Here is a 21,017-nt window from a genome sequence, read left to right as displayed (position 1 = left end):
GCATCCTGATGCACAGACAAGGGATATTTTATGTGATGACTGACAAAGATGATGATGAGCAAGAAGACCAATGGTAGGTTTTACGAGCCAAAATTTTACACACAGGTGAAACAGAATCGCTTGTCAAATGACCAGTTAAGATACAATTTCCTGGATCATTTTCACCAACCTGGGGAATCATAGCACTCAGTTGGGAAATGTTCATTTTGTTGTACATGGCCTCACTGGTTCGGTTTTCATGTGGAATCATTATCTGTTGGAAAGAGACTTTGGTTATTTTTTTCAAATGAACCATTTCTTACTGCATGACTACTTTCTACATGTGCCAAAACATCTGCATAGTATCATAAACTTTTTCAAGATTTTGGTGTGGTGCCGAATCTGGGAGAGAGGAAAAAAAGCTATCACTTCAGGCAAGATTAAGAAAATAAAAAGAAACTTTGCTGTCCCGCTCAGTGTGAAACATTGTCCTAGGTACAAAAATAACTACTCGAATCCCTCCCATTCCTATAATGCGGATGGGCAAAATCTGTTACTGGCTCGGGCTTCACAGCCAAACTAACGTTGAGCAATTGAGACAAACATCCCACCTTCACCTGTGGGGTCCAGGTAATGACCTCCATAGTTCATGGACTACAGACCACCCCTTCATCCCTAAGGGAACATTCTCACTGAAGAGCACTAGACTATCTGGACACCACTGCCACCTGTGACCATTCTGTCAACAGCTCATTCCCTCACTTCCTCTCTTCCCTCTGGTTTCTCTGGCCTTGAGATTCCCCTGGCCCCAGTGCTAGGGGTATGGGTTCAGTTACCACCCAGACATATTGCCAAGTCTGCATCTACAGCCCTGACTCTTCACACTCCTCCATTCCCAATACTTATGCTCTTGGCCATTTTGGCAACACCAAATCTAAGCTTCTAGCCTCTGCCATGTTTAGTCTGAGAAGAGCAACAACAATCATCTTCCTCAAGGGCCATCTTAATCACTTCCGTGGACAGGCAGTAGCTCCCCACGCCCCTGAGCACATCATGATTTTGCCTTAAGACCATCCATCATCTGACTCCCTTGCATTAAACTTGCCACCTTCCAACTCACACAGGACTCCCCTACCCATCAACACCACCCTCATGGTTTGAACCGTAATTCAACACTTTGCCTATGATTCGTTTTCTTTTTCAAGTCTTTCCAATTAAACTCCACTTGGGGGCTTCCCCAGTGGTGCAGTAGTTAAGAATGCCAATTCAGGGGACACGGGTTCGAGCCCTGGTCCGGGAAGATACCACATGCTGCGGAGCAACTAAGCCCGTGTGCCACAACTACTGAGCCTGCACTCTAGAGCCCATAAGCCACAACTACTGAGCCTGTGAGCCACAACTACTGAAGCCCACATGCCTAGAGCCCATCCTCTGCAACAAGAGAAGCCACCACAATGAGAAGCTCGCGCACCACAACAAAGAGTAGCCCCCGCTCGCCGCAACTAGAGAAAGCCTGCGCGCAGCAATGAAGACCCAACACAGCCAAAAATAAATAAATAAAATAAATAAATTTTAAAAAAACAAAAAGCAAAAAAAACTCCACTTGGCTCTAATCCCAAGGGCCACGCCATCAACAAGACCTCCCCTTATGCACACATCCCTAGCTGGGAATGGCTGAATGCACACTTCCATGGCTGTGTTTACAAGAACTTTTGGGGGGGTTTGACTATGCTGTCCTGTCTCCCCAGCTTTAGAAGTTTCCCTAGGATGATGTGCCCACTAATTCTGAAGGTCCCTAGTGACCTGGGATGTAAGAGACACATATAAGCATTACCGGCTGGCCAAAAACCCACACACCATGGATTTGTCAAGACAAAATCACAGAAGGCTGAGTGGCAGACATCTACCCCCTCTTTTCTAAATGCTTCAGTGTCCTCAGCTTCTCCCTCCTCACCCTCCACAGGAGAGACTTCCTATAACTCAAAAGCAGTCTCCTGGCTCGATTTGTTAATAAGTCATTCCTCAGAGCACGTTCACTCTCCTCCTCCCTCTACTCAGCCTTGCAGGCCCAGGCTGGAGCCCTCTGACCTCAGAGCTGTTTTCAGCTCTCTGCCAGCTACTCCCCCACCCCATGGATTTGTCACTTCATTTAACCTCTTGATAATTCCCAGTCTTGCCTCAGCCCAGCTGTTTTTAGTTCCCTTTTTGGTCCAGATCCCTGGCTCAAGGCAAGGCCTTTCCCGCTGTATCAGAGCTTCGGTCCAAATTAGATTGCTGTGTCTCCTATTTGCCTGGGAAGGGAATCCAGATGGCCTCGAGACCGGTTTAGAAGCACAGTCTTTGACTCCAGAACATCTGCAGCAGTCTCTGCAGTCTTCAAAGGTGACATGCAGGGATGAACTTTTTGCTCTGCAACTAGGGGTCTAGAGAAAGATACACATGTACACCACCGCAGCCAAGAGGCCAATTCCTCCTGACCCTATCAGCCTACTCCTCACTTCAACACCCCACCGCACTGCGCCAAACACAAAACCAAGCAACACTTGGACTCCCATGCACTTCAGGATTTTTACCAACTTCTGTTATAGAAGACTACCAACCTACATGCAACCACTCCTTGACAAAAGTATCCTTTTTCTCACTACAATGTATCTCCACAAGCAAATTTCACCATATTTGTTCCCTCCAGTCCTGGGAATGTATAGAGATTTTATTCTTTGTTCTCCTAGAAAAGTTATTCTTTGAACAAAGCTAACCATTTAGGATTTCTGATTATTCTCCCTCAAGTTTGTTCTTGTATCTTTTTGCCTCCACCATGAGCCTGAAAAAATTTAAAAGGTGACTTACACAGAACACAGCATATGACACAATGACATTCATTAGAGTGGGGCAAGAAAAGAATGAAAACCAGGGGTAGGTACAAAGTAGCACTAGAAAGGAAGCTAATAAATGCTTACCAGCCTGCCCTATACACTTTCTACATCAAATTATGTGTCCAGTATGGGTGGATAGACTTCCCAAAGCCCGTATCTTAGATCAGATTGACTTCTGAGTAGGAATGGTGTAAAGAGTAGACTAGACTAAAAATAAGCTTCCACTCAAGCCAAATCAATAACGATTTATCAAATATATATTCTTCAGTTGAGGCCAAACAGGAGTTCCTCTAGGAAAACATAGAGTCTCTCCCTGCTGCTATTCTTTGGCCACAGCTGAGCAGCATGTGGACACTGAATGGGCTTCAAGCAGAGAGGTAGAAGGAATGAAGAGCTCTTCTTTCTGTCATGGTTTTTCTTCCTGTTACTTCCCAGAGGGGGATGCTATAAGTTCTACCTTGAACCCAAAGAACAATGCCACAGAATGATTTTTTTAATATATATTTTCATTCAAGATATATTGCCTTTAAAATAAAGAGAAGAAAAAAAAAACAGATTTTAGATTAAGATTTACCTCAGCTATCTTAATTTCCAACCTAAGCACCGACTTCATATCATGCTCTGCTCGGGAGCTATTAGCTCCCAAAAGCACGGCAGTATCCACCATGAACTTGTAAAGGGCATCCCGATACTGTAAGAGATAAAGAAGCAAGTGACCATGACATCAGCCTATTAGGAAGTATGTTTCAGGGACACGGAAGAGCAGAAACAGCAAGTGGAAATAAATGCCCTTCATTTTCACTCTGTACTCGAAGTATGGTACAGGCATCATGCAATACCAACCACTCACCTACCACTTTGGGACAAAGAAGAATGATGGCTACTTGGGTACTGTTTCCACGAGAGACAGAAATGTCTGGCCACCAAGGATCAAGAGAATTAGTTTTCTGGCAACTAGCGATATTATGGATACATGAAACATCTACAAATGAGCCCAGAATAGATAGTTAAAGGTCAGACTCCTCTTTCCGGGCAAGTGACACTTTAATAAAATAATGGGAAAGAACTGTCACTAAAAGCAGGAGGCATGATCCATGAAGACTAATGGGAACTGTGATTTACTCTCTTCCAGCTCAATTTACCCACCTCCACACTAAAAACCAAAGACCAGTGATCGAGGCCCTATGTCTTTTCAGTTTTGTGTGGTTTTTACAGAGTTCTCCTCACTAGCTCAGGGAAAAAAGAAGGGAAAGAAGAGAAGAATGATGAAGAGAAACCTAGCAAATATAGAATTTCCTCCCTGCATGTTCATAAACCCATTTTCAGGCTATTCACATACTACTGGAGAGGGGGACCTTACTTTGTGGGAGCTGAGGAATCTTGTTGGCGGTCACCTCTCCTTCCAGATATACTTGTGAGAACTCAATACACCGGGTATTAAACTGTTTCATAGTCATGCTATGGGAATAAGATTTCCTAACGTAACCTTGATTTTGCATAGCTATTCTTATGATGTTTATGACCTCGAGACCTGCATTGTGCTTGGCATATAGCAGGCCCTTAATAATTATTTGTTGAATCAGTAAGCAATCTTCACGAATAGTCTTAGTTAGAAATGTTTTGCAATTCCCGGTTCAATTCCAAAAATATTTATTCAACCAATACATATGCGCGATGTCTCGCTAGGCCTTCTGTGCACATGGGAGGTACAGACGAAAAACTAAATAATACTTGAGTCTGGTTCTCATTGTGACCCTGTGAGGGAGATAAACACGTCATTAATAACTGTAACACTAGCAAGACCAAAATGAGGTCCTTAAAAAAGCTGCTGAGTGCTTAGAAACTCAAGAACTGGAAAATTCCAGCCTCAAGAAACCGGGGACATAGCAGTTAAAGGAGACTGGTTCAGAAGCGGTGAGGAGTCCTCCTGTGAGGTGTGCAAGCTGCTTTGTTGGGGGCAGAATAAAAATAGGTGAGACAGCAAAGGTGGTTTGGGACCAGGTCATGAAGAGGCCTTGAACTCCCTCCCTCTAAGGAATTTGGAGCCTAGCTTGTGAGCAAAAGCACTCTGGGAGCTGTACTTTGACAAGAGAACTTGTCAAGTGGTGGTGCAAAGGAGGCAATGGAATGAGGGGGGGAGGGAACAGCTAAAAGGAGACTTAACAGGGATCTGCCCGAGGGCAGTAAGGACAGAAAGGAGGGACGAGGTGGAAGAGATAACTTTGAAGGCAGAGTTTACAGGACTGATTGGTTACAGGACAGGGACAAGATTTCAAGCACGGCTGCTTGTAGGGTGGTGACCCCAGCAGAAACAGAGGTGCCCCAGATTGGCAAAAGTTCATTCTGTCCACTTTCAAGAAGGAAAACTCGCCAACCTTCTTCCATGAGTGTCCTCAGCCAGAAAGTTGCCTAGGATCTTGGCTAGCTTCCTGCCCTCCAGAGCCTTCTAGATATAGGCTTTCCTATCAGCAAAGGAGCAGGGACTTCCACTGAGAGCCAGCACTTCCCTGTCGAAGTTCCTGCATCCTCAGGCTAGGCCAGAAACCCGAGCACTCCCTGGTCAAGGTTCCCCTGGGTCTGAGGCTCCTTTGGAAGTTCAACAGAGGTTCCAAAATGAATTGAAAGTGTTAGGAATGAACCAGCTCTAATCCAACCTCCAGGAAACTACTAGGTTTCCAAGCCAACCCAAGAAGTCTGACCAGATTGATCCCATCTGGTTCTCATTAACCTTAAATTAACCTGGGGCACCAGTTAAAAAAAGATGCCTGGGCCTCACTTCAAGTCTACTAAATCCGACTTTCCATTGCTGAGGCCCAAGAATCGACATTTAATAGAAGCTTCCCAGGTGATTCTTAAGCAGCACAATTTGGGAACCACTGGTCGACTGGGTGTCCATGCCCATGCTTCTGCAATATACTGTGAGCTCTCTGCACTTCTGAGGAATGGCTGCAAGCTCATTCTTTGGTTACTCAATTTGGGTGTGCTGTCTTCCCAGCTTGGTCATGAGGGCACTGAGCACAGGAACTCATACAGCCTTCATTTTCAGACTTCCAGAAAACAGGGAGTGTCATTTATCTGCCGAAATGAAAGGCCTTTGCTTCCTACATTGGGAATATGGTCATCAAACACCCACACTGCTCAATTCTAGTAAAGAGTTGGGAATTTCAGAACAACTTATGAACCCAACAATGCCTGACAAGGTACAGAGTTGAATGAGTAAAACTTACAGACTTGGCTTCTGTGCTATTATCAAGGTAGTCTTCCCTCACGGCTAGGGAGAGCGCTGCTTGGTCCAGCTGTTGAAACAAAAAACAAAGCATTTGCTTGCACTGTAAATTCTTAAGTACCATGTTATTAACAAGAGTCATGAGATCTGCATACCAGCCATATTTAGAGCATGTGTTACCATTACAAAAACAATTCAATGCAATCAGAGCTACATGCAAGTAGGCACTTCAGCAATGACCATTATAAAGTATCAGAGACCTGCCCCTCCTCCCCTGATTCATGGTTTCTAACCCTTTTGAGTTTCTAACAGTACTGAATAGCATCAAAGCTATAATATTTGAGTTGGAATAGGTCTTAGAGATTATCTTATTTTCCCCCTTATTTGGTGGGTGGAGAAACGAAATCCAAAGAAGTCATGTGACTTCCCCAAGGTAACACAGTTAGGCAGAGCTCAGAGGAGAATCATTGTCTTCCATCACCAGATCCACATAAAGCTGATTAACCAGACTGTCCACCTCCCTCTCCCTAAAATACTGTATTGCACCATTTTTTTTGGAAAGGAATCAATAATGATTTTGTTTTGAGAAATCTTTGCAAACTTTAGAACCCTCTCTGGAAAGTTTAAGATAGGTGATAAAAATACAAACAATAATCAGACAACTAAATATCTAGAATTATTATTATAGAAAAGTATAGCATAATTTCTTGAACTAAAACTTTCAGCAGTGGGACTTTGCTGGTGGTCCAGTGGTAAAGAATTCGCCTTCCAATGCAGGGGATGTGGGTTTGATCCCTGGTCACGGGACTAAGATCCCACATGCTGTGGGGCAGCTAAGCCTATGCGCCACAACTACTGAGCTCGCACGCCTCAACGAGAGCACCCGCGTGCTGCAAACTATAGAGCCCAAGTGCCCTGGAGCCTGAGCACCACAACTAGAGAGAGAAAACCCACATGCCACAACAAGAGAAGCCCTCACCACAACAAAACGTCCCGCATGCCACAACGAAGATCCTGCGTGCCACCACTAAGACCTGATGCAGCCAAAAAATTAAAGAAAATAAATATTTTTAAAAATTTAAAAAAAAAACTTTCAGCACCTTAAAGGCGATCAAAGGGAAGAATAGTCTTTTCAGAAAATGAGCTACAACAATCAGACATCCATCTGCCAAAAAAAAAAAATGAATCTCAACCCACACCTCACAACTTGTACAAAAATTAATTCAAAATGGATCATAGGGCTTCCCTGGTGGCGCAGTGGTTAAGAATCCGCCTGCCAATGCAGGGAACACGGGTTCGAGCCCTGGTCCAGGAAGATCCCACATGCCACGGAGCAACTAAGCCCGTGTGCCACAACTACTGAGCCTGCGCTCTTGAGCCAGTGAGCCACAACTACTGAAGCCCGCGCGCCTAGAGCCTGTGCTCCACAACAAGAGAAGCCACTGCAATGAAAAGCCCTCGCACCACAACGAAGAGTAACCCCCGCTCTCTGCAACTAGAGAACACCAGCGCACAGCAACGGAAGACCCAACGCAGCCAATAAAATAAATAAATAAATAAATAAATAAAAATAAATCTAAAAAAAAAAAAAAACAAAATGGATCATAGACCTACATGTAAAACCTAACACTATAAAACTTCTAGGAGAAAACATAGGGGAAAATCTTTGACCTGGGGTTAGACAAAGAGTTCTTAGACACCAAAATCAGATCCATAAAAGAAAAAATAAATTGGAGTTCATCATCATTAAATATTTTTGCTCTGTGAAAGACACTGTTAAGAGAATGAAAAAGACAAGCTACAGACAGGGAGAAAAAATTTGAAAATCACATATATGACAAAGGACTTGTATCCAGCATATATAAAGAGTCCTCACAACTCAATAAGAAAACAAACAACCCAATTTAAAACTGGACAAAAGATCTGAACAAACACTTCACCAAAAAAAATACTCAAATGGAAAATAAATTCATGAAAAGATGCTGAACATCACTAGTCATTAGCAAAATGTAAACTAAACCCACAATGGAACACCACTATACATGTACTAGGATGGCCAAAAAAAACAAAAACAAAAAACTTACAATGCCAAGTGCTGGTGAGGATGTAGAAAAACTAGATCATTCACACACTGTTGTTGGGAATGCAACATGACAGCCACTTTGGAAATTGGTTTGACGGTTTCTTGTAAAATTGAACATACACCTACATGTGACCCAGCAATCTCACTTCCTAGCTATTTACCCAAGAGAAATGAAACTTATGCTCATGCAAAAACCTGCATGTAACTTTATTCATTATTGCCCCAAACTAGAAACAATCCAAATGTTCTTCAACTGGCAAATGGATAAACTGTGATACACAATGGACTACTACTCACTCATAAAAAGGAATGAACTACTGATACATGCAACAGCGTGGGCAAATTTTAATCACATTCCAAAAGAGGCAAAACTGTAGGGATGGAGAACAGGGTTTGGGGATGGGGAGAGTGGATGACTACAAAGGGGCAACACGAGGTAAATTTTGAGGGAGTGATGGGACTATTCTCTTTCTTATGGTGGTGATTACATGACTCCATGCATTTGTAAAAACTTACAGACTTGTGCTTCACAAAAAGTGAATTTTAAAAAAAGTGAATTTAACTGTATATAAATTTTTAAATAAAAAATTTTTAAGTTCCAGAACCTCCTCTAAATCTACGGTTGTTCTTTCTGTTTTCTTGAGTATCAGCAACTGCCCAAAGACTGAATAAAACTGAACGCAACAGCAGATTTTCTACCTGAAATCTTATTCACACATTTAAAAAGTTAAGTAAATTGGGGGAAAAAGATGTTTTCATAACATCCATCTTGCCTGGGTGTATTGCTAAAAACCTCAAATTATTGTGTTCAATCTTCTTCGCTAACTGGCCCCAAACAACCAAATCACAAGCCAGCCTGGCTTCATCCTATTCCAATTCCCAATATACCACCATTTCTTCCAAAAATTAAGTAAGCCAGGAACATGAAACATAATATTATGATTAAGACACTTTGGGTTTCAATTAGATTTAGATCACTTGGAGAATTTTTTGAGCTTCAGTCTCAAAGGGAAGGAAACTGTGTAGACAATATCAAGAAAGCCAAAGCTTCCCTCTGATGAAATGAAGTTAAATCCACTTATTGTAAAAGTTTAGATGATTCAAGTGAAGTTACCGGACCTGTTTTAAACCTTCAGATTGCTACAGTTTCTAGGGAACATCTTAAATACACCAAACAGATTGAATAAGGTCAGTCAACTAAATCTCATTAGAACCAGATAAACTCTTGAGGCAAAAGACTTTCTCAAGAGGCCAATATTAGGACACTATGTTGTCTGAGGTTTTTCAATCCTTGCATTTATAACTGATCTTAATATTACAAGTAGAAAGTATAATATATATTTAGGAACTCTGATACATTGAAAGGAAATACGAATTTTTTCTCTGACTGCAATACACCACAGGTTAGGAAACAAAACAGTAATACAAAAAGAAACATCTCACACAGTATGATGCAGGAAAAGGACAAAAAAGTTAGAAACAACTTCATTTCCAAGACAGTCTCTCCTTATCATCCTTACGGATTTTGCTAAGAGTCACACAAATGCAGGCACTGGGTGATGATCACTTCAGGTCACTGTTCTGGTAACACATACTGAGACAACCCTGGCCTTCCGAACACTCTTTCAGGACCAGGTATATTCAAAAGTCTTTTATTGTCCTTTAAATTCTCATTCTTGATATCTCCTTACACAAAATAAACCCAAACACATGTAGTGAGATATGATCGGAGGCATTAATCTGTCGTTTCCTGTATTTGTTTCCTTTCTCCCATTTAAGTCTGTGGCAAATCCTGTGCCATCTTGCCACAGGGGAACTTCACAGAGGACCACTGTGTGGGTTTGAGCAACCCCTGCTTGCCACCTGCCCGTTGGAAAGGCACCCAAAGGCACCACCTGCTCACCCAGCAGTACGCTCACAGTGCCGTGCCTTCCCAAAGGAGTCCCTTTTCTTATCCCCACAGGTTTGTGGGATTAGAAAACCCAAGAACATTGAGGAAAATAGAATGTGATGGAAAAGGAAGTCTAAATACATTGAGGGAGAAGAGTTTGGGGGTAAGAGAGAGTTCTCCCAGAGCAGAAAGAGGATCTTCTAGGCAGCCAAAGAAGTCGAAGTTTCTCATGAGCAGGACCCATCAATGCCCCTAGAAATGGCAGGATTGAGAGGGAGTTGGGAGGCCCAGGGCTCCAGCAGCAGAGAGGAACACCTGAAGTGGCTACCTGGGCTGGGATGGCAGGTTTCTTTTCAGAAACACATAACTGATGATCAGAGGGTCTCCCAATACCCTAGGAGAAGGCTGAGAAATGGAGTAGCCGGGAAGTGGGGAAGGGCCCAGACTGGTTCAGTTTCCAACTAAAAGGTGGGGGTGGGAGCTCAGAGTCAGAGATGAGACTGACTGACTAAAGAAAATGCCTATTTCTCGCACATCTGAACTTGAGATCTGAGACACATGTTTGGCACAGAAATTGAAGAGAAACATTCCCCAAATGGTTCTGACCAGTTGCCTGGTCATGCTTTAAGAGAAAGGTACCTTTTGTCATGTGCTACTGTGTACCAGCATCTATCCTGTAAATTGGCACCAAATTCATCCTATTTAAATCTCACAGCAACAGTGAAAAGTAAATTCTAATTCACCCTTCATTCCACATGGGGACAATGAAACTGGGAGAAGTGAAACAATCTGCACACACGTTCAGTGAGTAAGTCACAAAGCCAAACCACAAACCTCAATCTCTTTAACACCAAAGCATACTTTTTTCTCCACTATGGCCGTGGTTTTCAAACTATGTTCCACAAAACTAAAAAGGTGCTTCAAGGGCTCCAAATATTCAATTAGATTTTTTTATAGTTTTAACTATTTCTAACAAAAGCAACACCCACAAATTCTACAACATTGGCAGCCACAGATACACTAGTTTTTGTTATCAGGTTCACTGGGTTTTATGCAGATCTCAGAAGAAAGCTTTTCCTACCAATATCTAGACACATGCTTGAACTTCTAGCAGCTCTGTCATGATTAGAAAGACTGTAGCTCTATTTTGTTAATTCAGGTGTGTGAATATCCACTCATATAAAATGGTACAAACAGGGACATAACTAAAGCAAATGCACACTGCACTCAAATGCCAGGCCATGCTCAAACACATCAGTTTGGAGGAAGCTGCCATCTTGGCAGAAGAGACCGGTAGTAAGCACATGAGTGGCTCCTTACACTTGGAAAGTGTTCTGTTATTGACAGTTCAGTGTTTCTAGGATCAGTTTAATTGAATATTAAGTGTGCAAGGCAAGCTGTTAAAAATTGATTGCCGTGATCCTCTATTCCCCGTGTTTCCTGTAAGCTGGTGTTAAAAACTACGGGCTTGATTAGATCCAAGTTCATTTTTTTTTCCTTTTCTTTTGGCATCATTGGTGATAGCATATGTTTCCCACTGCATGGTATCAGGAGGCACACAAAATCTGGTTTTCCAACTTCTAGCAATGCTACCATTAATATCTGGGTTCATTTGATGTCAGTCTGGTCTCTCTATCCTGAATTTCTCCATCAACCATTCATCTAATAGCTTTAGCAGCTACTGGTGATAGTTGCCTTAATTCTTTTTTTCATCAGGGATTTTAAAAAATGCTAACTTTTAAATTCTATTATTTCTCCTGCATTTTTAAAGCTGTGATTCTCCTATAAACAAGAATTTTCTCTCATTAGCTATTACGTTACCCTGAAATCAGTCAAATCTAGTATGCAATAGATTAAAATAGATGTGTCAACCAAATGCGCATGTGATTCTTATTTGGAACCTGAATCAAAGACCAACTGCTTAATTTTTTTAAAGGACATGTTTGAGACAATCAGGAAAACTGAAAATTCGCCAGGTATTAGATGTTAACTATGGAATTACAATTACTTTTTTGGTTGTTGTAATAGTCCTTTCCATTAGATAAACACTGATGTATTTATCAGTGCAATGATATTATACCTTGGATTTGCTACACAATGTTCCAGCCTCCTCTCCAAAAGGAGGTATGTCAGATGAAACAAGAACAGCCAAAAGTTGCTGGCTGTTGAAGGTGGGTTGATGAGTACACGGGAGTTTGTAGTACTATTCTTTTTACTTTTATTTGTATTATTTTCCATAATAAAATGTTTAAATGAATTCAGTTCTTACACTAGATCCAGAAATTGGTGAAAACTGAAATGGTTACCATTTGCAATTAATTAACCTGTGTGGAAATCAAGATCTATCATGCAATAGAGTACATAAACTTAAGTTTGAAAGACAGTCTCCAACTTACTTCAAAACACCATTTAAAGTGTTTGGAAGGGATACCATAATAGTTCTGAAATTAAGAATGAGAGTTTTAAAACCTGGTTTGTTTGTTTGTTTTTAAGCGAGTAATCTATCACCATGGGACAGAGGTCAACTGGACCATCACCATGATTGTAGAGCATTGAAGAGCATGTCTTATCCTGAAAGCATTAGAATACATCTCAGTGTCATGTTGTTGTTCCATCACCCAGCACAGAAATACAGCTGTCTCTGTAACTAAGAATTTCCTCTTGAGGAGATGGGAATTCTTTCAGTGACTAAAGATTTTTTTATTGAGACTGCCATTGTCTAAGCTAGAGAGGGACAAACTCCAGCCTGCAGGCCAGCACGCCATACAGCCACACCCATTTATGTACATACTGCCTACAGCTGCTTTACCAGCTATAACAGCAGAGTTGAGTAGTTGAGACAGAGATAATATGGCCCACACAGCCTAAAATATTTCCTATCTGGTCCTTTACAGAAAAAAATTTGCCAGCCCCTTGGTATAAATCAAAAAATAAACTCCAGGGTATAGAGTTTTAAAAGTTGACTTATATCAGGAGAGGATAATACACTCTAAAGGTTTTAAATTTCTATGATTTAAACATCAATATATCATTAATATTTTCTGGTTTAACAAAGAACAGAATTGGGGGAAAAAATCAGCGGTTCAACAAAATTTTCATTACTAAAGTAACCACAGAAGCAAAAAAAAAAAAAAAAAAAAAATAGACTCAAAAGACAAAACAATTTGAAAAGTGCTATTTGCATTCTTGCCAAGTTCTGTGACTGATGAATCTTCCACTGTTGGCAGTTTTCTGACAGTCTCCTGATTTTACCAATGTAATACTCCACCTCAGGGTATGTCCTCATGGCCCATTCCTTTATGGAAGAGATGTTTACTCTCCCAACAGAAAATGCAACCAAGCACTTAGAACAAGTTTTGCCTTATCTTTTGAAAGGAAGGACAAGAGATTCAAGACAACTTGACAATGAAATATTAGGCATGTACACAAGATGTTAGTGAAGGAAAACAATGAACTATAGCACGTGTTCGCTCCTTGGTCAGGGGAATGAGGGGGAGAGGAAGAGCAGAGTTCAGAAAGTCTTTGCTCATCTCTCCCCACCAGAATTAAGGGGCCCTACACATGCTCAGGGTAGATATTCGAGAGCCAGGTCACAGATCAGTTGAAACTCACTCACCGGTTTCTTGAAAGGCTGACAAAAACAGTGTGTTCATGATTTACAATCTGCAAATCTGGGGGGGTGGGGAGGTGGGGGGTGGGCAGGGAACAGTCTAGATCCTAACGTTTAACAGAATTTTTAACCTTATCATTTCACTAAGGTGGTATGAGTCTCTCTCCTTGAGAAGGCAACCCAAAAAGGCTAACCTTGGACTAAACAAGCATGATGAAGGAGTCCTCACTATACCTTCAAGACGTGTTCGTTGGACACCTTGTCATCAGAGGACACATACAAACGAATGAACACAGAATTGCTGTACTGGCCACGAAACGTCGCAAGTGTCTGAAGAAGGCTGAACTTTCTCTCTGACCAAACCCCTTCAGGACCGATATTAGATTCGAGCACAGGCCAGCGGAAAGGTGAGTGCCGCAGGATATGTAACAATGGCTTGGCATCCGCTTTTTCGATTGCTTCTGAAAGGGAGCAAATATGAAGAGAGTTAGAATTGCAAACTGGATTACCAAACTAGAAAGCAAGTGTATCTTCTCAAGAGAAAATTCCAGTAAAGTCCCAACCTAACTTTTTAGGGAGAGGTGCAGTGGACTGAGCATAACCACAGAAACAGACCTACCTATGACTCATACTTCAGTGTGACTGTCTAAACCTGATGTTCTTGCCAGGAGAGCTGACTAGGGAACCTGCCCAATATTCCCAACAATAAAAGATGGGTTCACTATACTGACCCAAGCCAATGAGCAATGTTAAGCTGAGAACACTCTGCAAAACTAAGAAACAATCCTAACTAAAGGAAACTGCTCAATAAAACTAATCACTCCCCAACAAAAATGAATTACTGCTTCAGATTCTTTCATCATCTTTTAGTGCCCTCTTCCAGCTCACCAAATAATACCCCAAAACCTAAACAAGTTAACACACTTCCCAGAGGCACTGGCTTCTTCCTGCAATAGCCTTGAGAAAGTGTACCAGGTAAAACGTCAGGTGTCTCTTTTAACTCCAATCAGACCCAAGATGCTGAGAGGGGCCTAAAGTGCTCAACAAAGATGCCTGTTAGGCTGATGGAGAAGCAGAAGGAGCCTGGCCCGCCTGGGAATCTGGATTACTCTAGGCCCCAGGAGGTTCCAAAGGACATAGGTCTGGTTTGAGAAGGAGTGTTACTATGTCCTTCTCAAACCAGACCTAGCCTCCAGATTCTGGTTTCTGTACCACATGCAATATGGTTTGCCCTTCTGACCCTACCCAAGTTTCCCATGGAGTAACTGATACCTAAAGAATCCAACCCAACCACTGAAATAAAATTTTCTTAGTTTCTCCATCAATCAACAAAACATTAAGATGGAGGTAGTCAATCAAGAAAATATGGTACTGGCACAAAAACAGAAATATAGATCAATGGAAGAGGATAGAAAGCCCAGAGATAAACCCACGCACCTATGGTCAACTAATCTATGACAAAGGAGGTGAGGATATACAATGGAGAAAAGACAGTCTCTTCAGTAAGTGGTGCTGGGAAAACTGGACAGCTACATGTAAAAGAATGAAATTAGAACACTCCCTAACACCATACACAAAAATAAACTCAAAATGGATTTCAGACCTAAATGTAAGACCGGACACTATAAAACTCTTAGAGGAAAACATAGGAAGAACACTCTTTGACATAAATCACAGCAAGATCTTTTTTGACCCACCTCCTAGAATAATGGAAATAAAACCAAAAATAAACAAATGGGACCTAATGAAACTTAAAAACCTTTGCACAGCAAAGGAAACTATAAACAAGACAAAAAGACAACCCTCAGAATGGGAGAAAATATTTGCAAACAAATCAATGGACAAAGGGTTAATCTCCAAAATATATAAACAGCTCATGCAGCTCAATATTAAAAAAAAAAAAAAAAAACACAATCAAAAAATGGGCAGAAGACCTAAATAGACATTTCTCCAAAGAAGACATACAGATTGCCAACAAACACATGAAAGGATGCTCAACATCACTAATCATTAAAGAAATGCAAATCAATCTACAATGAGGTATCACCTCACACCAGTCAGAATGGCCATCATCAGAAAATCTACAAGCAACAAATGCTGGAGAGGGTGTGGAGAAAAGGGAACCCTCTTGCACTGTTGGTGGGAATGTAAATGGATACAGCCACTATGGAGAACAGTATGGAGGTTCCTTAAAAAACTAAAAATAGAAGTACCATATGACCCAGCAATCCCACTACTGGGCATATATCCAGAGAAAACCATAATTCAAAAAGACACATACACCCCAATGTTCATTGCAGCACTATTTACAATAGCCAGGTCATGGAAGCAACCTAAATGCCCATCGACAAACGAACGGATAAAGAAGATGTGGTACATATATACAATGGAATATTACTCAGCCATAAAAAGGAACGAAATTGGGTCATTTGTAGAGACATGGATGGACCTAGAGACTATCATACAGAGTGAGGTAGTTATCTATTTTATACATATATATGTCAATCCCAATCTCCCAATTCATCTCACCATCTCATATTATACTAATATGTATAAAATAGATAACTAAGAAGAACCTGCTGTATTAAAAATAAAATAAAATTCCAAAAAAAAAATGACAGGGGTAGTCAGGGACTTCCCTGGTGGTGCAGTGGTTAAGAATCTGCCTGCCAATGCAGGCGACACGGGTTCGAGCCCTGGTCCGGGAAGATCCCACATGCCGCAGAGCAACTAAGCCCATGCGCCACAACTACTGAGCCCGTGCTCTAGAGCCCGCGAGCCACAACTGCTGAAGCCTGTGTGCCTAGAGCCCGTGCTCCGCAACAAGAGAAGCCACCACAATGAGAAGCCCGCGCACCGCAACGAAGAGTAGCCCCCGCTCACCGCAACTAGAGAAAGCCAGCGCAGCAACAAAGACCCAACACAGCCAAAATTTAATTAATTAATGAATTTTTTTTAAAAAGGCAGGGGTAGTCAAAATCCAGTCTTGGAAAATAGCTCCTTTCTTTAAGCAACACCTTTAAATATTAGTAGAATTCTTAGTAGTTCTCTTTTTCCTTAAACAATATCTTTAAGCATTAATAGAACTCTGAAAAATAAGGGTGGTAAATTATTTTATTTATTTTCTTTATTACTCACTCTCATTCATGCAAGATGAATAAAGGATTTTGGCTTTCTGTATGGCTTCGGTGTCCCGCCTTCTACTGATTGATTTCTCCAAAAGTGCTAGGAAGGTTAAAAAAGGATTCATTAGTATCCAGCCACAGGTGATGCTGAGTTGGAGGTCATTTGATAATCAGTCCCAGCCTCCAGAAAATTACATGTAGAGACAGACAACCCTGGAAAAGATACATCTATAAAAGATATGCAGACAGCAGAACCGATTCCAAGTTGCTTGAGGTTCAAATAAAAAATATTTTAACATCCTCTTCTCCAAGGTTCTCCTAATTCAAAGAAACCAAAAGTTCAATTTCCAACTGAGACTGGACCTTCTGCCGGGGTTAATGTTTTCTGCCACCTACACACAAAAAAACCCAGAATTCATTTTTTCAAGAACCAAAAATAACTGAATTCTATTCCTTGTTTCTGCACTGAGTAATATTCTCAACGGAGGCAATTTCATCAGGGTCGGGTTTCTTAAGATTTCTTCACAGCCCAGCCTCTCAGGGAGGTCACCTGTAAGAAATTTCCCATTAGAAGTTTTATTCAATGTTGCATAAACATGCTGTGGACACGGAAGACGTTGTTTAGACAGGAAATGGAGAAGCAAGAATGTAAAGCCTACCCAAACTGCCTGAAAACTTGCCCATTTACACATTCAAAGTCCTAGCCATTTAAAATGAGGCCATGTATATAAAATGGTTGCCAGCAATGGACACAAGCCCACCTGGAAAATGATTTTCTGTTTATAAAATCACTGATGCTACTGTTTGAAGGTAGAAAATGACAGCTGTCACTATTTCATTAAATAAGGAACTAGGAAAGCCAAGACTCAACAAAAACTACCCTCCCCACAAAATAACACCTTGGATGTACCTGAGAATATCAATTTACCAACATGAAGCCAAGACTAAGAATTTCCACACAGCACCATGGCACTGCCTACATCGAGCTATGTCAAACTGCAGTTGTCAAGGCATTTGGTATTTATTTCTGAAACAACCTACCAGCCTCCCAATGATGGTACAACAGATGCTCCTACAGTACTTTGAATAGCTTCAAGATATAATGTACAGTGCTAATCAAATTAATAAATAATTACATAGTCCCTAAAGCAGAATCTACTTCTAAACGAGAAGTTCTACATTTCAAAAAAAAAGGAACCCAGAGCTTCTGTCCAATTTTCTATAAGCATCTGTACATCAAACAAGTACATATAACTAAGATAAACTAAATAAGTTGAGCTCGATGTGGGCATTTTCAATTATTTCAACTTGTTTCTTTCTTGTGTATTATCACAGCAATAAAAGTGGGATAACTAGCCCCAAGGATAAAAGAAGATTTCTTTTTTTAATAAACAGAAATCTCTAAAATCATACCCACATATATTTCTATTCAAATCAGATAATGTGCCTTTCCACCATATTGCTTCCACAGTCATTGGATTGCTGGGGAGACACATTTGAAAGTAAGTAATCCAAATTTCATTTGGGGATGCAATGTTATTGTGATGCTATAAACACTCCACAGGCTGCAAACATGAACATCCTGGGGAACAAAAATAAGCCATGGAACAAAAGAACTCAAAATACTAAATATGTACCTGAGTGTGTACCCAAGGTGCTCTGTGTATCACGAGAAGGGGAAAAAAGGACATGTATATGCTAAGTAGGGCAATCCCCAAACCCTAACGGTGCACAAATATCAATAATTTTTATGTGTCAAAATTCTGGCTTCTGTACCAGAATTTGGCTTTTGAAACAAATTCAGCTAACACAGGTTCCTTATCATACCCTTTCCCTTCTCCTCTCCTTCTCTTCAAACCCAAGCAGGCAGGAGAACGTTGATATGCAGACAGTGTTGTGACAATCAGTTGGCTGCATCCATTTTATGTATCTCTGTATTTCAATTAGTGGTAAGAAGTATAAAATCTAACCTGGAGAGTCATTAATGAGCAGAAAACAAAGCCTATCAAAGGCAATTACTCAGGTTATTACAATGTCCCTAAAGCACTGAGAAGGGCTCATGGGTCACCCATATAAGTGTATTCCCATGATAATCTGTATTGTTTCTTGGAAGATTTCTCAGTCTCCTCTCACCCCCATCCAGGTGTTCCTAACCATGTTACAACAGAAGAGGAAAGCTCCAGTTCATAACCTGTAGTACAACAAACCTCAGACTTGATCAGTTTCAAAGTGCCTATGGATCATCAAAATTTGATATATGTGTGTGTGTGTGTATACAGGGTAATTATTTTTTCTTCTCACTATGCTCAAATAAAATTGGTTTTGCCCCCCAAAAAGGCAAAATAATACACAGAGTCAAGGGGGTGAGCTTTCAATCACAAAGATGTGGGTTCCAGTTGCAGCTTGCTGCTACTTTCTAGCTGGAACTTAAGCAAGTTACTTACTCTCCCTAAGCCCCAGTTTCTTCATTTGTAAATCTGGACAAATAATAGCACCTACCTTCCAGGGTTGTGGTGAGGATCAAATATTTTAATGCACAGAAAGTCCCTATCTCAATGCCGCAATACATGGTAAGTGATCAATCAATGGTGGCTTAAACAGGCTTCCAGGCTGAGTTAGCTCTACACGAAATTGTAATCAAGCTTGTTTCTAGTGCTTTCTCCATAAATGTTTTTTCCTCCTCCCTTCTCAGGATATTGGTAGCCAAAGGCCTTCTGCTAACCCAAGACATTGGCACTCCTTGTGTAGGACCCTTACACAAACTGGACCTGCCCTGACAACCAAGCAAAAGCCCATGCTCTCAACATTTCCTCTGCTTCCATAGTAGAGGCAATGCTCCAACAAGAGATAACGTCTGAAAATACTTTGCCACATTCCTCATCCTAGACCACAAGGCCTTTTCTTTATGTACACTTTCTCAATGAAATTATAACATACCTACAGAAAAGTGCACCGATCATAATTTGAAGGATTTTCACAGAGTAAAACCACATAACCACCCACATAACCAACATAACCAACATTATGACCAGAACCCCTGGAGCCCCTTGTGCTCCCTTCCAGTCACTATCTCCAATCAAGACAACCAACATCCGCTTTTGTGAAGTGCTTACTCAACTCTATTTCCCACATTTCTATTGGTAATCTACCTTTTTTCTTATTAATTTATAGAAGTTCTTTATATATTCTACACATAAATCCTTTGTTGAATATTTGTATTGCAAAGTCTTCTTCCATTCCCCAGACTTCACTTTCTTAATGGTATCATGTAATGAACTGAAATTATTTTAATGTAGTCTAATGTGACACTTTTTCCATCTTTGGTAAGCATATTTTGTGTGCTATTTAAGAAATCTTTGCCTACCCTGAGGTCATGAAGATAGTGTCTAATGTTCTCCTCTAGAATCTTTACTGTTTCACATTTGGATCTACAGTCCACATAGAAATTGCTTTTGCCCATGCCTTTGTAACACAGGCTTGGCCTCACAGGGGACGAATCATGTGAGAATTTTAATAAAGAAGGTATTTTTGGTCATTGGGCCTCAAATATTATCACCAAAAAATACTTTTAGTGCATAAAATCGGCATTAACCATGGCTATTCTCCATTAGATTAAGTGCTCTCTGGGTCAGGGACTGAGTCATATCCATCTTTGAACACCCAGGGCTTAGCGCTTGGCACGGTTGGTATTCAATGTTTGCCGAGTTGAATTTCTGTCAAGGAAAGTCTGAGAGAGTTTTTCGCCCAAATGAAATGTGAGAAACTGGACTTATTTTATTTCTTTTTATAATCAGCAATGTCCTGATTATACTAACATCCATAATCTCCTTTTCTCACATTGCAGTCCGCATATCATACAATGAGATCCAAGATTTCATCTGTTTTTGTGAATACTGGTTTTTAAGCTACCTAAGTCTCGTTTCACCAGTGGTCTCGGGTTGACCATCCACTTCCACTTCCCTGCTCTTCTATGGCGGGGGGGGAGGGAGGGGATACTTACTGGCATTCAACCTCCTTTAACCGCAGAAGCCAGACAGGACTATCAATTCTACTCACTCATTCCACGTTCTCCTGCTCAGACAGGGCCTTTACTGAGAGCTCTGGAATAAGAAGAGGGAATTCCAAACAAAGAAAAACGATACTCCTAAGGACGTGGCAGTCCCCTGGTAAGTCAAGAGCTCACGACAGTCACACACAGCTCAGGCCAGTCATCTGGAGTTTCTGCAATAT

At 41.0% G+C, this 21,017-nt stretch overlaps 1 protein-coding gene across 1 annotated transcript in view; it reads right to left on the bottom strand.

The window, feature by feature from the left end:
• Nucleotides 1-21,017, bottom strand: part of PHEX (phosphate regulating endopeptidase X-linked) — a 198,071-nt gene that overhangs the window by 143,851 nt on the left and 33,203 nt on the right. The window contains exons 4-8 of the mRNA XM_059910108.1: nucleotides 16,801-16,887; nucleotides 13,897-14,123; nucleotides 6,080-6,148; nucleotides 3,427-3,543; nucleotides 170-253 (exon numbers count right to left, since the gene is read on the bottom strand). Coding sequence (XP_059766091.1) covers nucleotides 170-253; nucleotides 3,427-3,543; nucleotides 6,080-6,148; nucleotides 13,897-14,123; nucleotides 16,801-16,887 — 584 coding nt within the window. The remainder of the gene's footprint in view (nucleotides 1-169; nucleotides 254-3,426; nucleotides 3,544-6,079; nucleotides 6,149-13,896; nucleotides 14,124-16,800; nucleotides 16,888-21,017) is intronic.

The sequence above is a fragment of the Balaenoptera ricei genome, chromosome X (assembly GCF_028023285.1).
Source record: "Balaenoptera ricei isolate mBalRic1 chromosome X, mBalRic1.hap2, whole genome shotgun sequence".
NCBI classification, from domain to species: Eukaryota; Metazoa; Chordata; class Mammalia; order Artiodactyla; family Balaenopteridae; genus Balaenoptera; species Balaenoptera ricei.
The sequence above is the reverse complement of the archived record's forward strand: the minus strand, read 5'-3'. Positions and strand labels throughout refer to the sequence as shown.